This window comes from Cryptotermes secundus, unplaced genomic scaffold (genome assembly GCF_002891405.2).
Source record: "Cryptotermes secundus unplaced genomic scaffold, Csec_1.0 scaffold1016, whole genome shotgun sequence".
Taxonomy (NCBI): Eukaryota; Metazoa; Arthropoda; class Insecta; order Blattodea; family Kalotermitidae; genus Cryptotermes; species Cryptotermes secundus.
This window is the reverse complement of record NW_019724759.1, coordinates 129653-152774: the sequence shown is the minus strand read 5'-3', so window position 1 is coordinate 152774 and position 23122 is coordinate 129653. Positions and strand designations below refer to the sequence as shown.

The window sequence follows — 23122 nt, the reverse complement described above, 5'->3', positions numbered from 1 at the left end:
ATGCTATGAGGGACACCAGTCTATATATACAGGTTGGAGTTTGGGTAAAGAAACTCTTTTTTCATTGCTTCTCCATATATTCTGTCTTCAGTTCAATACACTTTGTTCAGTTTCTAAACAGAGTGAAAATTTCTGAAAAATATGTTAACCTTAGGCAGTGAACCTTTATGAAATAGCAAGTTTGAAATCATCTTCACTTGAACAATAACATCCATGCAGGTGTTCCTCAGCTTTTTGACAGGAATTAATGATTGGGGACCAGGTCCAGTCTATAGGATGAATTATGCTTCTAGCCATTGCTTTTGTTGACTTGTAAACAAAAGAATTGTTGTCAGGAAGTAGAAAGTCACTTTTAGCACAGATAAACACAGATACAGGCTCACAGAGACACATAAACACATACACAAAGAGACACAGAGAGAGACGGATAGACAGATGCAGACCCATTGAGAGATATACACACACATATATACAGATGTAAAGATACATATAGATAAGCTGCACATGGAGATATGGAGAAAGGCATCCACACACACACACACATGTGCAGATGCACAGTCAGACAAAGACACACACACACACATATATATAAATGTCTGGAAACACACAGACAAGAGAGTCAGCTACATGACTCCAGAGTTGTGAGACAGTAAAATATGGTCATCAGTCCATGGGACTCAACACAAGAATGGTTGCACCAGTGAGGACATGGCAACACACACACACAAATTCTCAGACATACAGAAACACATTTACACAAACACCAAAGAGATATTACACAACCCTGAAGCCCAACTACAAGCTATCCCTAAAAGAATCAGTGTACCACATGTCACATATGTAGTCTGATATAAGAACTGATGTCTGGAGTACAATCATTCTGTAATTACTCGTAATAACAGGTGCTCTTGGAGTGCAGACAGACTGCACCCTACATACAGTAAACCAGTTAATCCAGATCAAAATGTGAAAAAATGCTATTCACAGTCGAGTACATACTTCAAAAGAAACATGGAATTTAGGAAGGCAGATGAGTCACATGTCTGTTTAGGCAAAACTTCAGTTTCTTCAAACCTGCATTATTACATTCAAAAGCAAGTACAACTTCTGAGTCTTCTATCAATGAATAAATGTATTGTCTTTTTATAGTTTTTAAATTAAGGCTGTACATGCTATTTTATTGGTACCTTCATCAGCACTATTTACATCATTAAATTTTCTACTTATTTGTGTTCTAATTATTTTTTTTGTCTTTTAGGGCTACCTTTTGCTTCACTAATCCAAATTATCACTTAATATGGATGACCCCCCCCCCAGTTACTCCAGATTAGTGATGGTTTACTGCAGATCTAACAGCTTTATGAACATGTTGCAGATGGTGGATGGCCATGATATCAGCAGCATAGATCCAGATCATTTACGTAGACACATGGGACTGGTGACCCAAGAACCCGTTCTGTTTGACTGTTCACTGCGGGATAACATTGCATATGGTTCGCCAGAACCCTTGGAGATGGACGATATAGTGAAAGCAGCCCGTACAGCCAACATTCACAATTTCATCACAAGCCTGCCACAGGTACTGTTAAATGCCTGAGAAACATAATGCTTTCATAAAAGACAAGGAATTTCCTTAACAGCGAAGTGACTATCAGCTTCTCAAGAATGTCACTGCCACATTCAGTTATTGTTCTGTTTCTTGATGACAATGATAGGAAAAGTAAGATTACTGCACTTGGATATGAGAAGCAGTATTAACGGTTTCTTCAATGACACTGTCGATAGATCAATAGTGTCAAATGTTAGGATGATAATAAATCGGAAAGGATTTGGAAGAAAGCACTCACTGCCTGACTGAGATACTATCCCAGCATTTGCCTGGAAGGACTGAAGAATATCTCCGACTACTTCAGCCAGAACAGTCAGTATCTCAGTTGAGATTTGAATCAGGAATGTGCTGAAAACAAGTCAGAAGCACTGCCACTTCATCCAACTTGCTTATAGAGAAATGCTGCAGCTACTGCTGCTGATGGTGACGATAGAAATTAACACTTTTCAATTTTAAATTAATAATGAATTAGCTGCCATTTTCACCAGTAGTTGGGCAGTACTGTAAAAAAGACATTAGTAAGCAGTGCCACCATCTCCCCCTCCATCAAACTAAAAAAGGAACAATAAAGGAGATGCTTGGAAATATGTGAAGATTTGCAAGATGATGCCAATGTGGCATCATGGCCCAGAAAACTGTAATCTTCACTAATTCAATTCGCAGTCCCCATACTGCAAGTCAAACAGATAAGGATAAGAACTGAAAAAACAATTAATGATTGACATAGATTTTGACTCCTTTGAGTTCCAACAAGCTGCATGTGAGAGATATGTGTGGGAAAAGTGATACTTCTGTACACAGTGGCAACAGCAAGCCATTTGAAGGGCTCAGAAGGGGCACACAGGAAACTTAACCTGCCAGGTGAAGGGATTACTAACATGTGTCACTACTCATTGCCATGAGAACCTCAACTCTCTCAGGCTTCTCTTTTGTAATATTTGTAACAGGCCAGCTAGATGTTACGGCTGTGCCATAGCTCAGGTGGTTAACTGCTAGCTTCCCATCATGCTAACCCAGGTTCAATTACAGGTCACGTCATGTGGGATCTGTGGCAGATTTTCTCTAAGTACTTTGGTTTCCTTCTCATTCCATTAACTGCTTCACATTCATTGATCATCCCATCATTGATACTATACAGTCCCATTACTGATAGCAGAAACAGCATAGCTTTAATACTGGGAAATATGAAGTCATATCATAGTCTTTGAGTATTTGTGATTTTATGGCAGGGCTATGATACCATGGCCGGAAGTCAGACTGGAATATCCCAGCTGTCGGGTGGACAGAAGCAGAGGATCGCAATTGCACGAGCACTGGTGAGGAATCCTTGTATCCTGCTGCTTGATGAGGCAACATCTGCTCTGGATGCGAGTTGTGAGAAGGTTGGTGCCCATTCTGCCATGCAGTTACAGGTTTTAATCTGTATATGTTTAGAGAATTGAAACTTTTGCAGTGAGATTAATTAATGCTTGATAGTGTAGTTGGTATAGTGACTGGCTACGGACTGGATGACCGAGGAGTAGGAGTTCAAGCTCTGATAGATCAAGATTTTTCTCTTCTCCATGTCGTCCAGACTGGCTCTTGGGCCACCTAACCTCCTATCCAATGGGTACAAGGGGGGCTCTCCCTGAGGGTAAAGCAGCCGGGGCATGAAGCTGACCACTCACCTCCAGCTAGTGCCAAGGTCAAGAAAATGTGGATCTATACATTCACTCCCCCATACACCTTCATGGTGTAGTACTTAATTAGTTAAGCACAGGGACATTTTTACCTTACTACTTATGAGTATCCCTAGAAATGCTGATACTGAGTAAAGCGAGGTGTTATGTATGGACTGAATGTCCTGTGTTTGGTTCTTATCAAAGGATTCCTTTCATCATATCCAGAATAACTGCAAGTATCACCAGAGGCTTAGTCAGTAAAGTGGCTGGCTACAGATTTGAAATTGGATCAATTTTTAGGACTAGCAATTACTCTTCTTCTTGCCATCATATTCAGACCATACTGTCCAATTGATCTTGAGGGCTCATTCCCTGGGGGTAAGGCAGCCATAGTATAAAGCTGACCACTCTGCTGCTACTGAGACTAAGACTGTATGGAGCTTTACGCCCCTGCCCTGTGCTTGCATGGCATAATTTTAAGCATTTTACATACTACATATTAAATCAGTTTAAATAAAATATTCAGACTTCACAGTTAACAAAGTACTGCACAGATGGCAAAAACTTCTGCTGCTTCATGCCAGACTTACATCAGAAGTTCTTAGCAGAATCAGTGTCAGCCACCACTGTTGCTCCAGTGTGACCTGATGGGCTTAATGAAAAAATAATAAATATTGACGCACATTTTTAGGCATTTCTTAAATTCTGGTTTTGACACTTCATTCACTTACAAGACATCTTTTTAAATTCGACTTCATGTAAAAAACAAACGAAAAAAATCTGTGGTTTTGTCTGCAAGCGAACTATACTGACCGAGTGACTGCTGCTTGTCGGCAAAGTTAGTGGCAACTTTAGTGGATAGAGGGTGTCACATGGTCAGCGCCACAGATCCCCATGGCAAGTGCCAGCTGAGATACAAATCCCCAAACTTAAACCCAAGGATGTGATAATGTTCTGTCTGCACAGGGCCAACTGTCCACATCAGGAGATGAGTGTGGAGCAGTGGTACCGTAGTGAATAGCAAGGGAACCCTAAAGAAACTCGAAGAAAATTCTGGTCAAGTGTCACTCCATTCATCATGAATCCATAAACTTACTAAGCCACTGCATGACGAACAAAAGAGATCTAACTATGAACAGCTGTCTGATTTCCATAATTCAGCAGTGATTACAGATGTTAAAACAGACAAAACCTGTGATCACTGGTACCAGGTGATATATCACTCAGTCCTAATGTTCTGACTTCCTTGACCAGTCATTTCATTTCCTTTACAGGTCGTACAAAATGCACTGGATTCTGCCCGTCAAGGGCGCACATGTATAATCATTGCCCATCGGCTGTCAACTATACAAAGTGCTGACATAATAGCTGTGATACATAGAGGCCAGGTTGTAGAGCAAGGTCCCCACGAGTTCCTGATGGAATTAAGGGGAAGGTATTATGAACTGGTGCGAGCACAAGGATTGTAATTACAGCTTCACTCTTCTTAACATAGTCTGCATTTCTGTGATACCCGCCTCTTTATATGTGAAACTATATGTAATGAAATAAATGTGATTAAAAACCTTTTTGTTTCAACTTTCAAATATGTACAACATATACACCATTTCCTCTTCAGGAAGCAGTGTATCTAGACACAAAATTGGGGCAACCTAACAGCACGATTACTGAATTCACGTTAATAAAAACTGGAAGGAAAACGTTAAATCGATAAACGTTAAGTGGAAGTTTCATTGTACTCTGTCTTTTGGTGTGTATAATTAAGTTTCAGGTAAAAAATGTCAAACCATATGTGCATGCTGCCAGGCCTGTTAACTGTCTTCTTAATGCTTGAACCAGCCAGTCATGATCTTTAAATTGCTTCACATATTCAGCGCATTTGGCCATTTTACTGGTATGCATGTGGTATATATGACAAAGTAAGTGTAGTGTCTTTGTAGCTATTCAACAAATAATTACCTTTATTGTCATTTATATACAACTTAGGCCTCGCCATAGCTCAAGCGGTTAGTCGCTGGCTTCCCATTACGGCAGCCCAGGTTTGATCCCGGGTCTGGTCAAGTGGGATTTATGGTCGACAAAGTGGTGCTGAGGCAGGTTTTCTCAGAGTACTGTGGTTTTCCCTGCCAATCTTCATTCCACCAGTTGCTCCACAATTACCCTCACCTATCATCTGGAGCTGGTACAATAGGCCAGAAGTGGCCGCACTACAAGGGACTCAGTCCACTCCACTAGCAATAAAAAAAATATACACCTTCTCAGGTCACTGTACCTTGAAGTGTCTACAGTAATGGGACACTAAGGAGTGCTCTCCATGTAGTTTATTGATATTTCAGAGGAAAATACTGCCTCCATCTTCAGGGAAGAAGATTAAATTGAGAAAGCAAGCAGCGGCCTTGAACAGCCAACCCTGAAGATGGAGGAAGTATGTTCTCTGGAAATGTTGCTGACAAATTTGGGACCACTTCTACATTCCTTGAACAGTATTAATGTCACTGACCGATATTTGTAGTTCTACTTTCAGTTGCTTTAAGATCTACAGACATGTCTTTAAATTGTTCTCTCCTCCTTTGTGGAGGAACTACTTTCAGTGTTGCAATCTAATGTCACTTCACACTGTTAGTCTCTTATATTTCTCCACATAGTTGCCATTTTGCTTTGACTCAATATGATACACAAAATAGAGCCAAATAGAGATCTTAAGTCTCCGGGGCTGCCAACAGTGTCATAGTCTGTTACAGAAAGCAGTATGGCAAGAATAAACCAGATTGATAGTCATCAAGGAAGCCAAAAGGGAAGGAAATGCAGAGGAAGCAAGAAATAAGAAGCAACACTGATGAGGTACAAGTAATGATTAACATATATATATAATATACAAAATGATATCTACATTTACTTTCCTTAATCATTTAGCATTATGTCCCTCATAAAATTTTATTATATTTTTCATTTGTAAGCTTGCTGCTTGGATCAGCAGAATGTATCTCGGCTACTTAATTTGATTCTTATGGAGACATCTGAACATGCGACATTTTTGTCTCCAAAAAACTGTAATCCTGACACTAAGTGATTATAGCCTGTATTACAATATAATCTGTAACAAGTCTGTTAGAACAACACTTTGGTTTCAGAGATCATATTACAAGACCATGCTTAACACACAGTGTAGGTTTGAGGAGACACTGTCAGTTGTCTGCGGATGCAGGAGCTGGCACCTGATCCTTGTAGTGGCGATACTCAGGCTTAAGTTCCCACATGTTCTTGTGAGGATTCTTCAAGTTGTAGTTGCACACTTCTTTCAGAATCTCCTTCAGATATACCTGACAGACAAAGCAAATTTTGTGATATGTGAGGTTCTTACAATGGCAAACATGAAGATTGCTCTCTTCTGAAATGTGATACCATGCAGTCTGGTATAAAAGTACCATTATTTCAGAGGAATCTACTTCCTGCATCTTCAGGGTAGAAGACTCCTTAAAGATGGAGGTGGCAGACTCCTCAAAATATTAGGACCTGTCTACTATTACACGGCGTCTCTTCCCAGGACACAGGACTCAACATTTTATGTTTCTCAGTTTCAGAGTCTTTTAATGACCTATTTCAATGATCCTGTGTCAATAACCTCTGCTGAATTTCTTCCATTTAAGATTATCCTTAATTTAGTGAACAAAAGTGCAGTCAGTATGGCGACTGGCTACAAGCTGGATGGCTAGAGTTCGAGTTTCAGTAGAGGCAAGGTTTTTCTCCCTGCCATGTTGTCCAGACTGGTTGTGGGGCCCACCCAGCCTCCTATCAGATCGGTTCTGAAGGCTCTTCCCCCCCCCCTGAGGTAGAGCAGCTGGGGTGTGAAACTGACCACTCAGCTACATGTAATGCTGAGGTCAAGATACAAGGATTTATACATCTGTTCACCCACAAGCTTTCATGGTGTAGTGTTTAATTAATTAAGCACACGGACAATTTTATCTTGAGTACAAATCTACTGCTCCCTAAAGAAACTTTAAATGAGAAATCCATCATGGGTTTCAGAGCAAATTTGATTATTATGATGCATAAAACCATCCTCCTGTGATTACTCAAAGCCAAACTAATTCATGATACTGCAGTTCAGAAACAGAGATGATGATCTTATCCAGTTTCACTGTCCAGTGATGATCCTGTCTGATTTTATTTAAAATCTAAGAATAGTTCCCCTATGCAGAAAGAGAATGCTGGAATCTTCTTACTTTGCATGCAGATCCACTTTCCAAATATGTATCACACATGATAATTACCTGTTCCACTGTTTATCTCACATATGGCATATTGAGACACGAAATTAAATGAATCAGTTAAATTGTCCTTATCCACACAAGTGAACTAGAATAACAGGAGCTATGGTGCTCCAGCACATAATGCATAACCTCATTTCACAACAGTACTGTCTAAAAATCTCACCGTACGTTAGCATAAAATTAGGCAAATCTGAGGAAATCTCTTTAACAGAAATAACTTCAATATTAAGAACCTGTTAGTGAAATATTATCCAGCCTTATGCTACCATCCTGCCTTGTCACTGCTGTCTGTATCATGCATAGTGGACTACATACAGCTAGATAATACACAAACCCCACACATAAACAATGAAATACACTCTTTACTAATCCCCTATATGCATATTGTTATTTAAACATGGTTCAGTATGAAAATAATGTATATAATTTGAATGGAATATTTTCATGACTAATTATGGTAATAATTACTGTGTGCTCATTTTGACACATGAAGCAAAAATATGGGCATGAATAAAGGCAGATTTTGGTAGACTAACAGCAAATGAATTGAGACTTTTTAAGAAACATAGAAGGGATAATAAAAGGAAAGAAAAGAATTTAAAGATACACACATTGAAGGATATTTTAATAATGAAATAAGGTACTATGGGAATTAAAGTTTTGAATATCAAAATAAAAGGACAACAGCCATGATGAAAGCTCAAATCAAAATGGGAATAATAGATTAAAAGATGTCATGCAGAAGGAAGGAATAAAATGGTATAAAACTGAAGACAAGGAGCTTTAGGTAAACATAAAAGAAGAGGCTTGGTTGGTAGATGATCTACATAAAAGTGGGAATGTAGAAGGAAGAATAATGAAGGATTATGGTCCATGATTCCAGTAACTAAAATGGCAGTTTTTGTGCATGCGCACACACACAAAATTAAAGCACAGTATACATATTAAAAGAATTCAGATAAAAACAATTTTATTTTTCCTCTCAAAAACTTACAATTGGCTGACGAGTAATTTTCACAAGGTCTCTAATATTGTAGTACTGGTGTTTCTCAAAGGCAGCAAACAGCATCTCAAGAACACTTTCCTTGTCATCACGAGCCTTTTTACCTTCTGCCTTCTTCTTCTCTTCATACTCAATCTATGAGAGGCAACCAAAACAAAATGGCTTGCATTCTACAGCATTCCTAAAGGCATGGCACAAACTCAGTACCTGCTGTAATGACAGTCTTTCTGCTTGCTTGAAATTATCATTTGAAATCATAATATAGTGAGACCTCACTAACTGGGAATTTGCGATAATTTGGACAACTGTTTTTCTTTTGCACATCATGACCTTGATGATCACATCGCCGCTGCCTAAGATGTTTTTATGCCTGAAGTCAAAACTTGCATATTTACACTTCATGACAAGTAAGTTCATTTTATGATATACAATCTAAGTTTCAAAATACAGTTGTATTGCCACTACCTAAAATTATTTTAAGGATGATGTCAATGTTTGCATTTTGTGACAAATTTATTTTATGATTAAGTTTCAAAACAAAGCTGTATTGTCTAAAAAGACATATGAAGTCCATTTTATAGTTTCCTTGAACATATTTCCAGTATCACTTCTATAATTTGGACTTCACAAATTTGGACAAGGGTTCACTCCCAATCAGTCTGAATTAGTGAGGTCAATTTTGAGTTTTGGGGTTCTTACACTGAAGATTAGGATGTGAAGCCGATTTATGGACATTTTATTGGCATTTTGGACAAATGTACCACTGTCATCTTCAGCAGAGCAGTGCATTCCTCCATGACGTAAGAAAACTTTTAGCAGACTATAAAATGTAACACACCAGAAGCCAGTGTTTCCTACTTTCATGATGTTTGTATGTCACTAATGGATTTCCATGTCTCAAAACTATGACTCGGAAATCTTCGTGGCTCTGAACTTTATTAAAAGATGACGGTCTAACAGCCACTGAGAATTCAACAGGAATCATCATTTGTCATATACGCTTCTGGACAATATTAACTTAACCTGCTTTCTCCCATATTCGTTTCCAGTACGAATATGAAGGTCAATCATTAATGCTGTACTCCACAATTAACACATACAAAGAGTCATCTGGTAACTATCTCCATTATATAGTATACTATGAATCACTTAGTCATATTAAAACATTATCAGCATTCACAGAAAAAACACCACACCACCACTGTATATTTATCTGTAGTTCATTTAATGGTGGTGTTACTAATTGAGAAGGGCACCTCTGTGGTCTAGGAGTCAGAGTTCCTGGCTACAGATCCAGAGTCCCAGGTTCGATTCCCAGCACTACCAGATTTTCTGAGAAGTAGTGGGTCTAGAATGGGGCTCACTCAGCCTCGTGAAGATAAATGAGGAGCTACTTGAATGGAAAAGTAGCGACTCTGGTCTATAAAACCGAGATTAACGGCCATGGGAATCCGTTGTGCTGACCACGCGACACCCTCCATCTGCAAAATTTGGCACTAACTTCGCTGACAAGCAGCAGTCGCTCATTTGATACAGTTCACTTGTGGACTAAAAAGCCACAGAGTTTTTTAAGTCACTAACTGTGACCACATAGCACTGACTGGATAGATGAACTCATAGCCTAATTTAAGGTACTATCCCAGTATTGGCCAGAAGGGATTGAACAAAACTAAGAAAAAGCCTCTATCAAGATCGTCGTCATCCTACCACCTCCCGAATATAAAGTCACAAGTGTTACACTTGAGTGAACTTCCTTAGTACACCACTGTTGGTGAATCTGTATAACAATGCTACTTCTAGCAGCAGTTAGACACAATGAAATATGAGTCTGCAGGTTGCTGAGGCAGTGAATATTGAGATCATGTTGTCATCTATCACATCCCTAAATACCGTGATCACAATTAAATATAACTTACATTGTGTTTGTGATCAGACACAGGTTTGAAGTTGTGAACTACCCTCTCCAGCTGCTGTACTTGTCTCACTGGGACAGAGGCTTTTCGAATACTCTCCACTTTCAACTTCATGTAGCAACTGTCCGCTGTAAGGAAAGGCAAAAGCTATGTCTCTGCTCACAAAGTGTGGAAGTAATTCTGGAGGTGGGTTGTCTAATCCAGTTTCCCTTATTTTTAATGAAGGCATTAAAGTCAAAATGAGTGATGCAATTTCATCAGCTGCAGAAATCATGACAGAATTAGATATTTCAATGTATTTAACTCTGTGTGCTAAGTACCAATTACATCAGCTTGGGTATGTTTGCATTAAAACTGCCAAAGCTCATAGTTAATTAATATAGTGCTTCTGTCACTATATGGTACTAGGCATGACATACTGATGTTTGCAGGAAAGAATAGACTTACACATTAAATTCCACTGTTGTTTTTTCAAGGTCATTTTATGGAAATATTGTGGGTTTCTCTGTACAACTGCATTCACCCCAAAGCAACACTTGTATTTCGAGCAGGTAGTTTTATGGCTGGGCTTGGCAGTTAAAGGGTTAATAAATTGATCACCTCACCTTACATGTTACAACAAGAGGGATATTTAATAAGTACAAAAGCTGTTAAGAGATTTACATTTTGTGAGTTTAATGTATGAAAATAATATATATTTTTTATTACTTTCTAAGGTATGATCCTTGAAGGGAAATATGTATCGATTAACAATTTGACAGATTCACCTTCTAAGAAAATTACAATATATGGAGATTCTTTTTCACATGTAGCAACCAGAGGATGACAACATCAAATTATTAATTAACTATTTTTGAGTCCAACATCTCAGGATTTCGGTAATTTATCATAGTCTCTCTGAACAATATGTATGTACAACTTACCATATGGTCGGCACTCCAACTTCTGCACGATTCTGCCTTCCATACTGAGTTTTTCAGTTTCTGGCACCACTGAATCTGAGTTTGAGGCTGTCATGAGGAAATGAATGTGAAGACATAATAATTTGGTTTAAGATCAATGTAGAGTGAAAGTAAGGCATCCAGTGAAATCGATAAACACTCCGCAAAACTAAAATATATCTCTAAGAAACATAGTGTGTTTGGGGAAGGTGACAATTGCTCAGCTACTGAAATTCCCCTGCCTATTAAGAAACCTGTGCTTAACTGCTGCTGGACCCTACCAAGCCAGAGAATTCATATCTTCATATCTTATTCCTTCGAGATACATATCATTATTATTCTATCCATTTGAATAGCGGGGCTGTGCCTGTGTTCAATTCGGCAAACCCTTACTTAGGCTGAAGAACGCAGCACTGTTGTCAGATCTCCATTTCAACCAGAAACATGCAGCACTCACAGTACATTACAGTGTGTCTACAAAGGTGTGCCCAGTGGTCTCTTCCTTTCATGTTTTCTGACTTACGTTCTGCACTTCTCATCTCTTCCATGCATACAAGCTCCACTCACATTATCCCCCTTGACTTCCTCACTGTAATACCATCTGGTGAGCAACATTAGGAAATAAAATTGTAGGAAAATGTATAAACATTTATGAATTTTGGAGCCAAATATAAAATTAAGGATCAGAAATTAAGAGAAGAATAAATGTGGGCAAATATTTATTATTTTTTGCTTAAGAATAATTTCAACACTGTTTTTTGTAATTGTACATGGATCTATACAACCACTCCCCCATACATCTTTACAGCACAGTGCTTAGTTAAGCACAGGGACAACTTTACCTTTTTTTTTAGTAATTGCAGATGATGAAGGAAGAACCTGAACTATAAATATTAGGAACTTGGAGACTGAAATTCTGTTGCTAACACTGGTATCCATTAACATTCTTGAAAGATACTGTGTAAATAGTATCAGAAACACAAACTTAACCCAGGGGGTGTGACTGACTGCTAAATTGCTGCTGGTCCTTGCCAGCACTGATTTGTTGCTCCTAGTCCCATGGGACCCATGACCACATTTTACTGTATGATGGCTCTGGAAGCCTTCAGACACTCATTCAGGGATTATCTAAATGTCTTCTCCCCAGGGTTCATGAAAAATTAAGTTCTTCACATTTTTGTGGGTCTATCAGACTGTAGGCTGACAGTAAGGATCTACATAGCTTTAGAGCTACAAAAAGCCATGAAATGTTCCTGTACAGTCATGAAGGAATTCACTAAAATTGTTAGCTGGCTCCACATACATTTTCTGAAAGTACTCATATTACATCTCACTGACTTGCCAAAACTGTACACACATACAATTATATTTTAAATAATTCCTTATCTTTCAGAGGCAACCACCCCCCCTGCGACCCATAGTTTGAGGAACTGTGACTTAACCCTTTGGGAGACAGGATACTGCAGTTAACATAGCAATTGTCAACAGAATGGATGTCCAAGGGGTCAGAGTTTGAGTCCTGGTAGGGCAAGATTTTTTTCCTCTCTGTGTCATCCAGATCATTTCTGGTGCCCACACAGTCTCCTATGCAGTGGGTATTGGGGGCTCTTTCCCCAGGGGTAAAGCGGCCAGGGCGTGAAGCTGAACACTCAACTACAATTAGTGTCAAGGTCACAAACACGTGGATCTATACATCCACTCCCCCATATGTCTTCATGGTGTAGTGTTTAATTAGTTAAGCACAGGGACATATCTACCTTTATGACTTAACCCCGAAAAGCATAGTCGTTACTATATGTATCACTTGCTTTAACATCAAAATACTCTATACTTGTATGTGTATGGGCCCCTTAGTGGTAAAGCTATCCCTGCAACAGACCATGGAGGCTCACAGGGTTGTGAGATGTTGAGGCTTCCACATTTTCTAGGCAATCGGCTCAGAGATGGTGGTGAGGTTGTCAGCCACCCGCCCTTTACTCCCAGGAAGATTCCTGGTACTCATTTCTGTTAGAGGCTGAGTCGACCCCAGGGCCATAGTGCAGATTGCAGGATTAGGTCAAATGAAAAATTCAATGACCTCACTTGAAATTGAACCTGTGACATTCTGGCTTGTGGAACAGTGTCTCTACCAACTATGCTATCATGTACCCCATTAACCAAAACCCACAGAAACCTAACGAAATGGTTACCATACGTGTGATATGAGAGAAGATGCCAAGTGTTTGGCGGGTAACTGCAGAAACATCAAGACGGTGATCACGAGGAATGGTCTCCTCCCCAGGTTCCTTCAGGCACAGCACAGACTCTGACAGCGTGAGTGACACTTGCACCTTCTGCCCAGGATTTCTGTTAGGTCATAAATGGTGAACTGGTTCAAATATTATGAAATACTTATACATTTATGTAATATCAAGCCATTTATAAATACAATGCCTTGTGTGCCCTTCTGTCATTTGTAGTTTAACAAAATCACATTTCATTGCACATATCTGCTAAACAGTCTGACTTAACTTATGGTCTTTTTGGGATGTGACAAATGTGTATTTTTGGAATTGCTATTGGAGATTTGGAGGAACCTGCTGCTTCCATCTTCTGGACAAAAGGAAATGAGCCTTGTAAGATGTGAGGTTTTCAAGGGGGTGACTATGAAGAAAGCTGTCATCTGGGATGTGGCGCCATGTAGATCTTGTGTGAACCGACATTTCTGAGGAACATATCATCTCCATCTTCAGGGATCAGCCAGATCTACAAGGCTACACAGGTCAATGCACGCTTGGCAGCTTAGCCCCAAGGCTATTGGGTCAGTGCTCATTCAATAGCCCTGGCCCCCCCCCCCCCCCAGCATGATCCTATATTGGCTCTGACCTGATGCCTGTTTGCCCATCTCTACAGACCCTTCCCCTCTCCTATCTATTGATTTCCCATGTGGCCACTCTCCCTCTCTTCCTGTTCTTCTATAGCTGGATGTTTTCGACTGGTGGTTCAGTCTGCAACCACCTGCTCAGGCTGGTTACTCACTCACTCCAAAAATGGAGGCAATACATTCCTCTGAAACGTCAGTTCACACAAGATCTACATAATGCCACATCCCAGAAGGCAGCATTCTTTGTAATGAACCTTGAGCACACATATTGTACCGTCTGTCAACCTTCAGTGATACTTGGCCCAGAAGATGAAGGTAACAAGTTCTTCTACAATGTTGGTACTATTATACCATGCTACATAGCATCAAATCTCAGGTGGCCATAATATTACCAGTGACTATTGTGTGAGCTTCATACCTGGTATGGATCTACCTAATCCATATGTATGTCTCCATCTTCAAGGTAAAGTAAAGTAAAAAAGTAAAGTTATCCCTACAACAGGCCGTGAAGGCCCATAGGGTTGTGAGATGTTGAGGGTCCCACATTTTCTAGACAATCAGCTCAAAGATGGCGGTATGGCTGTCAGCCTTACACGCTGGCCACACTTTACTCCCCAGGAAAATTATTTAATTAATTCCTGGTACTCATTTCTGTTAGACGCTGAGTCAACCCCAGGGACATAGTGCAGCTGGAAGGATTAGGTGAACTAAAAAAAATCCAATGACCTCATCGGGACTCTCCTACCGTGAAGATGGAGGCAGCATGTTCCTCTGAAATGGAGGTGATGATCTACCAGACTATATGGATTATATGATGTCCCATCCCAGAATATACTGACCTTCAGTTATCATAATGTCTTAATAACGTCACTCCCATAGCTAAATGAATGCTAGTAGGGTACAGTGAAATGATCAAGTTATACTCTGATTAAAACATTAAAGTAGCTAACAAGCCTATCACTGTTATTGTGCTGTGTTATGTTTGACAGTAACATAGATTCTGCATGGCCGATATGTGTTAGATGAGATCACAGAAACATCATGATTTGACCATTTCTGCTTCACTTACTTTGATATCTTCAGTTTCCCAACTTCGATATCACCTGGTGCTTTTTCCCATTTGTTTGCAATGTATTTTGGAACCTAGAAAAATTTAAGACTGCATACAATTATCTGCAAGTAATACTTGGGTTTTTCTGAAGTGTTTACCATCTGAAGTCAGTAGGAACAACATAATCTAAGTTACAGTTAAGATAAAGTTTTCATACTTAAGTCTGAATAGCTCAGTCAGTATAGTGATGGACTTAGGGCTGGACAGCTAGAGTTCGAATCCTGATAGGGACTGCGGCCTAATTTTAGGTACTATCGCAGGTCATGTCTGATGGATTGGGGAAAAACCATAGACACCTCGGTCAGCATAGCTAGTGTCATGGCTAAGATTCGAATCAGGCACTCCAGAATGAAGGCCAACTTGCTTCATGAAATGTAAGCATGTTATTTCTGAACGATGTTCAAGATATGAAGGACACATACCTTAACAAGCCAGACGCCCCTGCCAGCATTTGAAAGATCTAAATCTCGATCAACATGTGGGTTAGAGTTGGACATCACGGACGTTTCTAGTAGTTAAACGGTTTGAAATTGGTTTCAGACGTGAGCCTAAAAAATAACCCACGTTACACACTATATATAATACACATGCAGAAAAAATTATGGATATCTTGTAAAAATTAGAACATTTTCGTCAAACAGTAATTAGAACTTGACGCCAACTATTTCAACTCTTATGAGTGTAACGTAACCCTAATCACACGAAATAAATTGAATTTCCTCTACCACAATCATAAATTACTGCTCATATTCCACACCGTTCCACACCATCCTACCGAAAACACACACACACACACACACATATACACACAAAAACATATATATATATAAGCTACCGACGCCGTAAATGATAGTATTGGAGGTTTCGCTCAACGTATAGATGGCAGTAAATTCGTTAAACCATTGCAGGATCTACGCTTCAAATCAATTGGAAGACTGTATTCGGTATTTATTGGCAGCGATCTTATGAGTTGTTCGTGTTGTTAAAGGTAGGAGATTTTAACAGCTTTTAATTTAAGAAACGTGAAAAGTGTAAAGTTTTCTGGTACTTATAGTGGCATTAATAAGTTTGGAATATGAATGGAAATAAGATTTTGCAATTAAGTGAAAATGAGTATAATACGTAAGCACAATGTGTTTGGTATTCCTTAATAATGTCACGTGTAGGGTAGTAATGGGTTGTAGATCGGATCATTAGATTTATTAGCAATTCGGTTACAAGTTCTCTGAGTTACAATTAATACAGCCCTATCGCTAATTTACTCCCAGTTCACCGTTGCATAGGTTCACGCACTAGGGTTCTCAGTTTCCACTAGTCGTCTTCTAGCAACGGATCTCTCACAAATTAGCACTTCAGATCACTATGAAATCTTCCAGCTGTTTCGTCTTTAATCTGTAACCCCGGAACTAAAAATTATTCTGGACTCCACCGGCATACGACTGACTCGTAACTCGTAACGCAGGTGACTAATTCTAATGATACTGTATGAATGTATCGATATTTACCAGTCACATTGTAATAGTTTTGTTAGTATTTGACATGTCCAGTTGTAATTCTCTACAGCTATGGATGAAATAAATAATAATAATAATAATAGTGGTTTCAGCTAGTACTGATATGTCGTTCTGAAGATGGTCTCTCAGACCGAAACAAGTCAAGGATGAAAGATTAAAAAGGAGAAAAAATATCACTCACGCTGGATGGAGTTGATAACCTTTTATAAAAAAAAATACCCCCCCCCACAAACTGCACACAGGTTCAGATAACACAGAGAACAAATTCCACAACATCAACAAGAACACAGAGTACACCACCAGAATTCATCAAACCGTAATGACGGAACAATAAGAGAAACAAGATATATTATATTTTAGCATTCCGTTGCATTGAGGCATCATCCGTATTATCAAAGTATCCGTCAATAATGCAACAATTCAAAAGACAGAATAAGTTTCACACTAAAAATGTATTTCGACACTTTTTGATGTTGTTAAAATCATTACATGTCAAAAGGGCATTAAAAGCGCATTCTGTGCATTAAGAGTGATTATCCAATTCTCTAAAATGTCTTAAGTCATATATTTGTTCTGGTTTTTGACATGTTTCGGCCACATGGGCCTTCATCAGGCAATTTCCCTTCTTTTGGGGAGACCGCTTCACTGTATGCTTGTTCACTGTGCTTCCATGCACGTCAACATTTGAGAATGCTGTCGTATTCTATTGCGGCTGTCATAGTTTTGCGTGTTGCATGTATCACTAGTGCGGTCTACCTGTGCACCTGTATGTCTAGTGAAAATATTACAGAGGAATAGCTGTTACCATGTAAGAACTGGCGAAGGCAGACAGAACACTTAGTGTGGAAATCAGCAGTAATATTTTACTTATAACTTGTACTCTTCTCCAAGTATAATTAGAATTATCAAGTCAAGGAGGATGATGTGGACAGGTCATGTACCATGAATGGGAGAGGCGAATGCGTATAGGATATTGGTGGGAAAGCCAGAAGGAAAGAGAAGACAGGGAAGACCAAGGCGTAGGTGGGTGGACAATATTAGAATGGATCTTAGAGAGATAGGATGGGATGGTATGGATTGGATAGATCTGGCTTAGGATAGAGACCAGTGGAGGGATCTTGTGAACATGGTAATGAACCTTCGGGTTCCATAAAATGCTGGGAAATTCTTGAGTAGCTGCAGAATTGGTGGCTCCTCCAGAAAGGCTCAGCTCCATGAGTAAGTAAGTAATATTATACATACTTGTAGTTACAAGTTCAGTGTATAAGTGCAATAAATCCAATCATCTGTGCCCAAGTCCTCTCTGAATGTTGGCTCCCTCCCAACTGACTTTCTTCACAAACCTCCATACAGAACTGACTTGGTTGCCCCATTTGTCTTCCTTATAACCGCTTTGCATGGACCAGGTTGAAAATACTGTTTCCAACAGTATTTCTATTATTGCATATGTATCCGTTGTTGTGGGAAAGTTTCTAACGAAGCGTTGCCTAGAAACAGCTCTGGTAACTTTACTTATCTCTTGGCCAATGCATGGTAACATCTCTACATGCTACAATATAGAACAACATTGATGAGACTGTAAACATTGGACAATTTCGTTGTAAATTTTATGCAGAATCCGGAAATTTTTCTATCACGAAGATGTAAACATTCTGAAATATAATGTTGTGCAGTACACTGAAAGCCAACCGATGCTTCGGAGGAACATGTCACCTCCATCTTCAGAGTATAAGTGTAAGAAAATGAAGGAACCAGCATGAAGCAGGTAGCAAATAAATGTACTGTGGGCACATGGTAGCATAGTCGTTTGAGGCACTATGCTACAAGCCGGAAGGTCGCAGGTTTAATTCCCAATGAGGTCATTGGATTTCTGAGTTGATCTAATCCTGCAAGCCGCAGTATGGCCCTGGAGTCGACTCAGCCTCTAACAGAAATGAATACCACGAATCTTCCTGGGGGTAAGAGGCAGCCGACATGTAAAATTGACAACCTCATCACCATCTGCGAGCCGATTGTCTAGAAAATGTGAGCCAGATCATTGAAGGTCACTGTGCAAGGGTCGGATTTTATGGACCAGCCCTTACACATACACACACTACTACTATTCCTAGAAACTGTGTGAGCCTGGACGTCTCACAACACAATGGGCCTCCATGGACTGTTACATGGATAACATTGCTTTTTTGCCAGGTATAGTGGAATGCTCATTTAACTCTGCAGCTAATGTATACCAAATTCACTTCAATGTGTTTTGTGTAACCGTATAAGCTAATTGTGATAAATATGATATATAAGAAGAGGAGAATTGAAGGAAATACCCTTCCCTATAAATTAGGTTTTAGATACCCGTTTTACATTTCTTTAGATATGGATAGTGCAGTCAGTATAGCAACTGGCTACAGGCTGGACATTCAAGGAGTCGGAGTTCAAGTCTCTGTTTGGGCAAGAATTTTCACTTCTCCGTGTCGTCCAGACCGAGTTTGGTGCCTACCCAGCCTCCTATCCAATGGGTACTGGGGATTCTTTCTCCGGGGCTAAAGCAACTGAAGCATGAAGCTGACCACTTTCTTCCAACTGCTGTGGAGGTCAAGAAAATGTGAGTCTCTACATCCATTCCCCCTCAAATGTATAGTGCTTAATTAGTTAAGCACAGGGACAACTTTACCTTTTTTTTTATAATAATTAATCCATTTTTTAGTAATTTTCTTGTAATGAAATTACCTCAATAAGACTAGAGAGGTGAAGTGAGAGAAATTTAATGTTAGTGCAGCTTGCTAGATCCTGGAGGCTGGAGAAGACCACAAGGGGTGAGGGGTCCATGTGATTGTACTGAACCAGGCAAGTGGTAGTGTGATGGCCCAGCATAAGTTTGATACATACTCACCACACGAAGACGAAGCCATGGCACTCATTCTGAACATGGTTTCTGATGGCACAGTCGTCATATTTGCCATAAAGGTACGCTGTAACTGTTGTGAGAAAAATGAAGGTCGATTTCTGAGGATCTCCAGTATTGCTTCGTTAAACTAACTCCATGAAGCTGAGCAATTCTTGAGTAGCCGCCAATTCTGCAGCTACTCAAGAATTTCCCTATATTTTATGCAATGCTAAGGTTCATTACCGTGTTCACAAGAGCCCTCCACTGGTCCCTATCCTGAGCCAGACCAATCCAGTCCATACAATCCCATCCTATCTCTATTAGAACCATTTTAATATTGCCCATCCACTTACGTCTTGGTCTTCCAAGTGGTCTCTTTCCTTCTGGCTTTACCACCAATATCCTATATACATTCCTTGTTTCTGCCATTCATGCTACATGCCCTGCTGACCGCATCCTCCTTGACTTGATCATTCTAATTATACTTGGTGAAGAGTACAAGTTATGAAGCTCCTCATTATGCAGTGTAATTCATATAAATTTAGTTTGAATTTATAATTTGTACTAAACAGGCCTACATTTTCACTAAGTCTTATTGTTTTGAAGATATTTAAATTAAAAAATACAAATGCATCAGAATCTTGTCATCCTTGACTAAAATATTAGCTTATTTAATTCATCCCATCATGTCTACAGTTGATCAGAACATTTTCACCTCAGTTGGTCCCTTATAGACCTGTGTATGTTGCGTTATGTTAACAGATAATTTATTTCTAAATTACATAACTTCAGAACATAATAGCACATATGTTGTACGGAAATGTACCATAAAGTTATTACTGTAACATTAATATTTCTGACATCTGAAATGTCTGGAGCTTGACAGATATGACACGCTCAAACAACTGGTTACTCATAATAAATATATCATAGTTAAATTAATGATTGCATTTTTGGGATCAAATAACTTTCTTGATCATAATGCCAGTGTAAGAATTATATGTTGTGTTACATGTCCAAATGTAAGACTGGAATATGTGGATGCGGCTACCTGAAGATTGGAAAGGCAGACAGTGTGTGATTCCAGACATGTCTCGGACATACCATTTCAGTGCTTCAGGTCTGAACATGAATTCCTACTTCCAAGACGTCTACTTCACGAAACATTCTTTCAAAGTTAGTTGACATTCCTCTTTTATTTATGGAAACAAATGAATATTCATAATTTTTGTCATTGTGTAAGAAAGCATTTTAGTTAATATGAAGCAAAAGATACAGACATTCTTGTGTAAAGGAATTCCTCAGTTTATCTTAACCAGAACACTGTTAAGACTTTATAAATTTAGTCCAAATAACAGTTACATGAAATTCTGTTTGTCTGATTGTTCAGTGAGACCCCGGTGTAAGATTGTCAGTGACCCAAAACTTTTCATGTAGCACATTGAAATTTAGGTGAATGACATGTTTACTGTAGTCAGTTCTTATTAAATCTGAATTGTTTCTTAGCATGTCCCATGCAGTTCATTACTGTAACAGATAAAATTGTAACTTTCTTGTCTGTTTCTTATAACAAATCTAATACATAACACCCAAAGGTATTAAGAAATTTACTCTGCGTTTGTGCCAGTAGGTTGAATGGCTACAAATATTAAAGCAACATGCAAGGAGGAATGAAGTTTTGGATAAAATTGGAATCCTCATTCTCAGGTTTTAATCTGATCAGTATGCTTTATTAAGATGTGAAGCGTGTTCACATATGTTTGTGTTATTGGACTGTTATCCCTTCTGCATAATTTTGGCTGCCATATATTGTGACATTGACAAGAAAAGTTACCATGTCTTGGACCATGAATGGGTACTTTTGTTTGTATGAACTAAACAGTTCAAATGAAAAACAAAGCCTCCCTTAAAAGTTAAAAAACAGGGCATTTATTGAAAAAATATCCTGATCTAAAAACCCAAGGGTTTCATAATGAACTGCATGAGTGTCGTACATATGTATGTATCTGAAGTAATTAACCAATTAATGATGTTCTGTTAAGTTTGGTACAGTCACATAATCCCAACATTCCTTGAAATGCAGTTGAAACTACCTTCTCAGCCAGAACATACATGTATATCTCTATTTGCATAAATAAATACATGTAACAGGGGTATTTTAACTATAATTATCATATAGGACAATATGACTTCAAGTTTCAAATGTATTGGTATGATATCATTATAACATTGTTGGTTATCCTTTGTACCAGTCTTTATTTTCACCTTGTATAGTACTAGATTCTCTGTAAAATATCTTTTTGGGGTGCAGCAAACATAAGCATACAGAAGAAATGTCCTGTGTGAACAGTAAGGTCTGCAGTATAGTGTTCCTATTGATAATCCTACATAGGTTACACAATTTAATACCAAATTTTAAAAAATGCAAAAATGTATTTGTGTCTGTAAATCATGTTGAGCATGATAATGATGCACAATCAAAGATATTCTACTTTAGAGAAGTTATATCAGTTTGCTGTAGAATTAAAATTCTAGTGAGAAAGTTAGGTAATGAATTTTCTCCAGATTTTTGTAGGATAAATATTTAATATTTATTTAATGTATTTACAGCATAAACAAGAACAGTTATGAAGAGTTAATTGTGGACATGATCAAGAGAGGTCTTGTTTTGGATCACAGCAAATCAGCATGTGAGGAGAATTTCATACCAGACTAAAAGGTGAATATATTTACTGCAATATTTACAATACAGTGTTTACTGCATCAGTTTTGTATTTTTTTTTCCCTAATATATTTAATCATTGGTTGCTAAGTTCCAAACCAGGTTGAAGAAAATTATAAGATTTCAAANTCCAAAAGCGCAGACCTAGATAGGATTTGGAGAAGTTATATGCTCAAAGACAAAGCGTGCGGGAGACCCTAGAAGAGAAACTCGGTGCAATTGAAGGTGAAAGCGGAAATGCTGAAGTGCAGTGGAACAATATAAAAGAATGCATGTTAGATACTATCAGTGATTTGATTGGTAAAGTTGAGAAGATAGCAAGAAAACCATGGGTTACACAGGAGATGATGAGTAAAATGGAGGAGCGAAGGAAATGGAAGAATGTCAACAATGAAGAAGACATGAGGAAATACAGGAGACTGAGGAATGAATTGAAAAGAGCCACAGACAGGTTGAAAAAGGAATATCTTGGGAAGATATGTAATGAGATTATACAATTTCAAAGAACAGGATGTTATGATTTGATGTACATGAAGACAAAAGAACTAGGATGGAAAGAGAATCATGGGATTCAAAATATTGGCATTGAAGACTCCCAGGGGAATAGAATAGTAGATCAGAGGCAAGTGCTGA

The 23122-nt window shown here is 38.7% G+C and overlaps 3 protein-coding genes across 11 annotated transcripts in view; 2 read left to right on the top strand and 1 right to left on the bottom strand.

Annotated features, from left to right (window-relative positions):
* The window catches only part of LOC111863012 (multidrug resistance protein 2), a 48481-nt gene extending 43645 nt beyond the window's left edge, over positions 1–4836 (top strand). For both annotated transcript variants that reach the window (XM_023848944.2, XM_023848945.2), the window contains 3 exons: positions 1376–1579; positions 2839–2991; positions 4545–4836. In XM_023848944.2, coding sequence (XP_023704712.1) covers positions 1376–1579; positions 2839–2991; positions 4545–4739 — 552 coding nt within the window. In that variant the 3' untranslated portion in view covers positions 4740–4836. The remainder of the gene's footprint in view (positions 1–1375; positions 1580–2838; positions 2992–4544) is intronic.
* Positions 4837–6104: 1268 nt separating this feature from the next.
* On the bottom strand, positions 6105–16190 carry LOC111863024 (general transcription factor IIF subunit 2). Of its 3 annotated transcripts, none has more exons than XM_023848959.1 (8): positions 16101–16190; positions 15798–15923; positions 15334–15407; positions 13596–13747; positions 11384–11470; positions 10464–10588; positions 8539–8682; positions 6105–6590 (listed from the first exon to the last, which is right to left on the bottom strand). In XM_023848959.1, the coding sequence occupies exons 2-8, from the start codon at positions 15870–15872 to the stop codon at positions 6456–6458; spliced, it is 792 nt and encodes a 263-aa protein (XP_023704727.1). In that variant the 5' UTR covers positions 15873–15923; positions 16101–16190; the 3' UTR covers positions 6105–6455. The 3 variants fall into 3 exon arrangements, with proteins under 3 accessions (XP_023704727.1, XP_023704730.1, XP_023704728.1); XM_023848962.2 differs by having other exon boundaries at positions 16104–16166; XM_023848960.2 differs by having other exon boundaries at positions 15798–16166.
* A 76-nt stretch (positions 16191–16266) lies between these two features.
* LOC111863000 (protein O-linked-mannose beta-1,2-N-acetylglucosaminyltransferase 1-like) overlaps positions 16267–23122 on the top strand; it is a 136467-nt gene continuing 129611 nt past the window's right edge. The window contains exons 1-3 of one of the 6 annotated variants that reach the window (XM_033750892.1): positions 19336–19485; positions 19660–19847; positions 20795–20942. In XM_033750892.1, coding sequence (XP_033606783.1) covers positions 20803–20942 — 140 coding nt within the window. In that variant the 5' untranslated portion in view covers positions 19336–19485; positions 19660–19847; positions 20795–20802. Of the gene's footprint in view, positions 16364–16673; positions 16838–19335; positions 19486–19553; positions 19848–20794; positions 20943–23122 lie in introns of those variants that run through there. The other 5 variants (XM_033750891.1, XM_033750893.1, XM_033750894.1 and 2 more) reach the window with 5 other exon arrangements.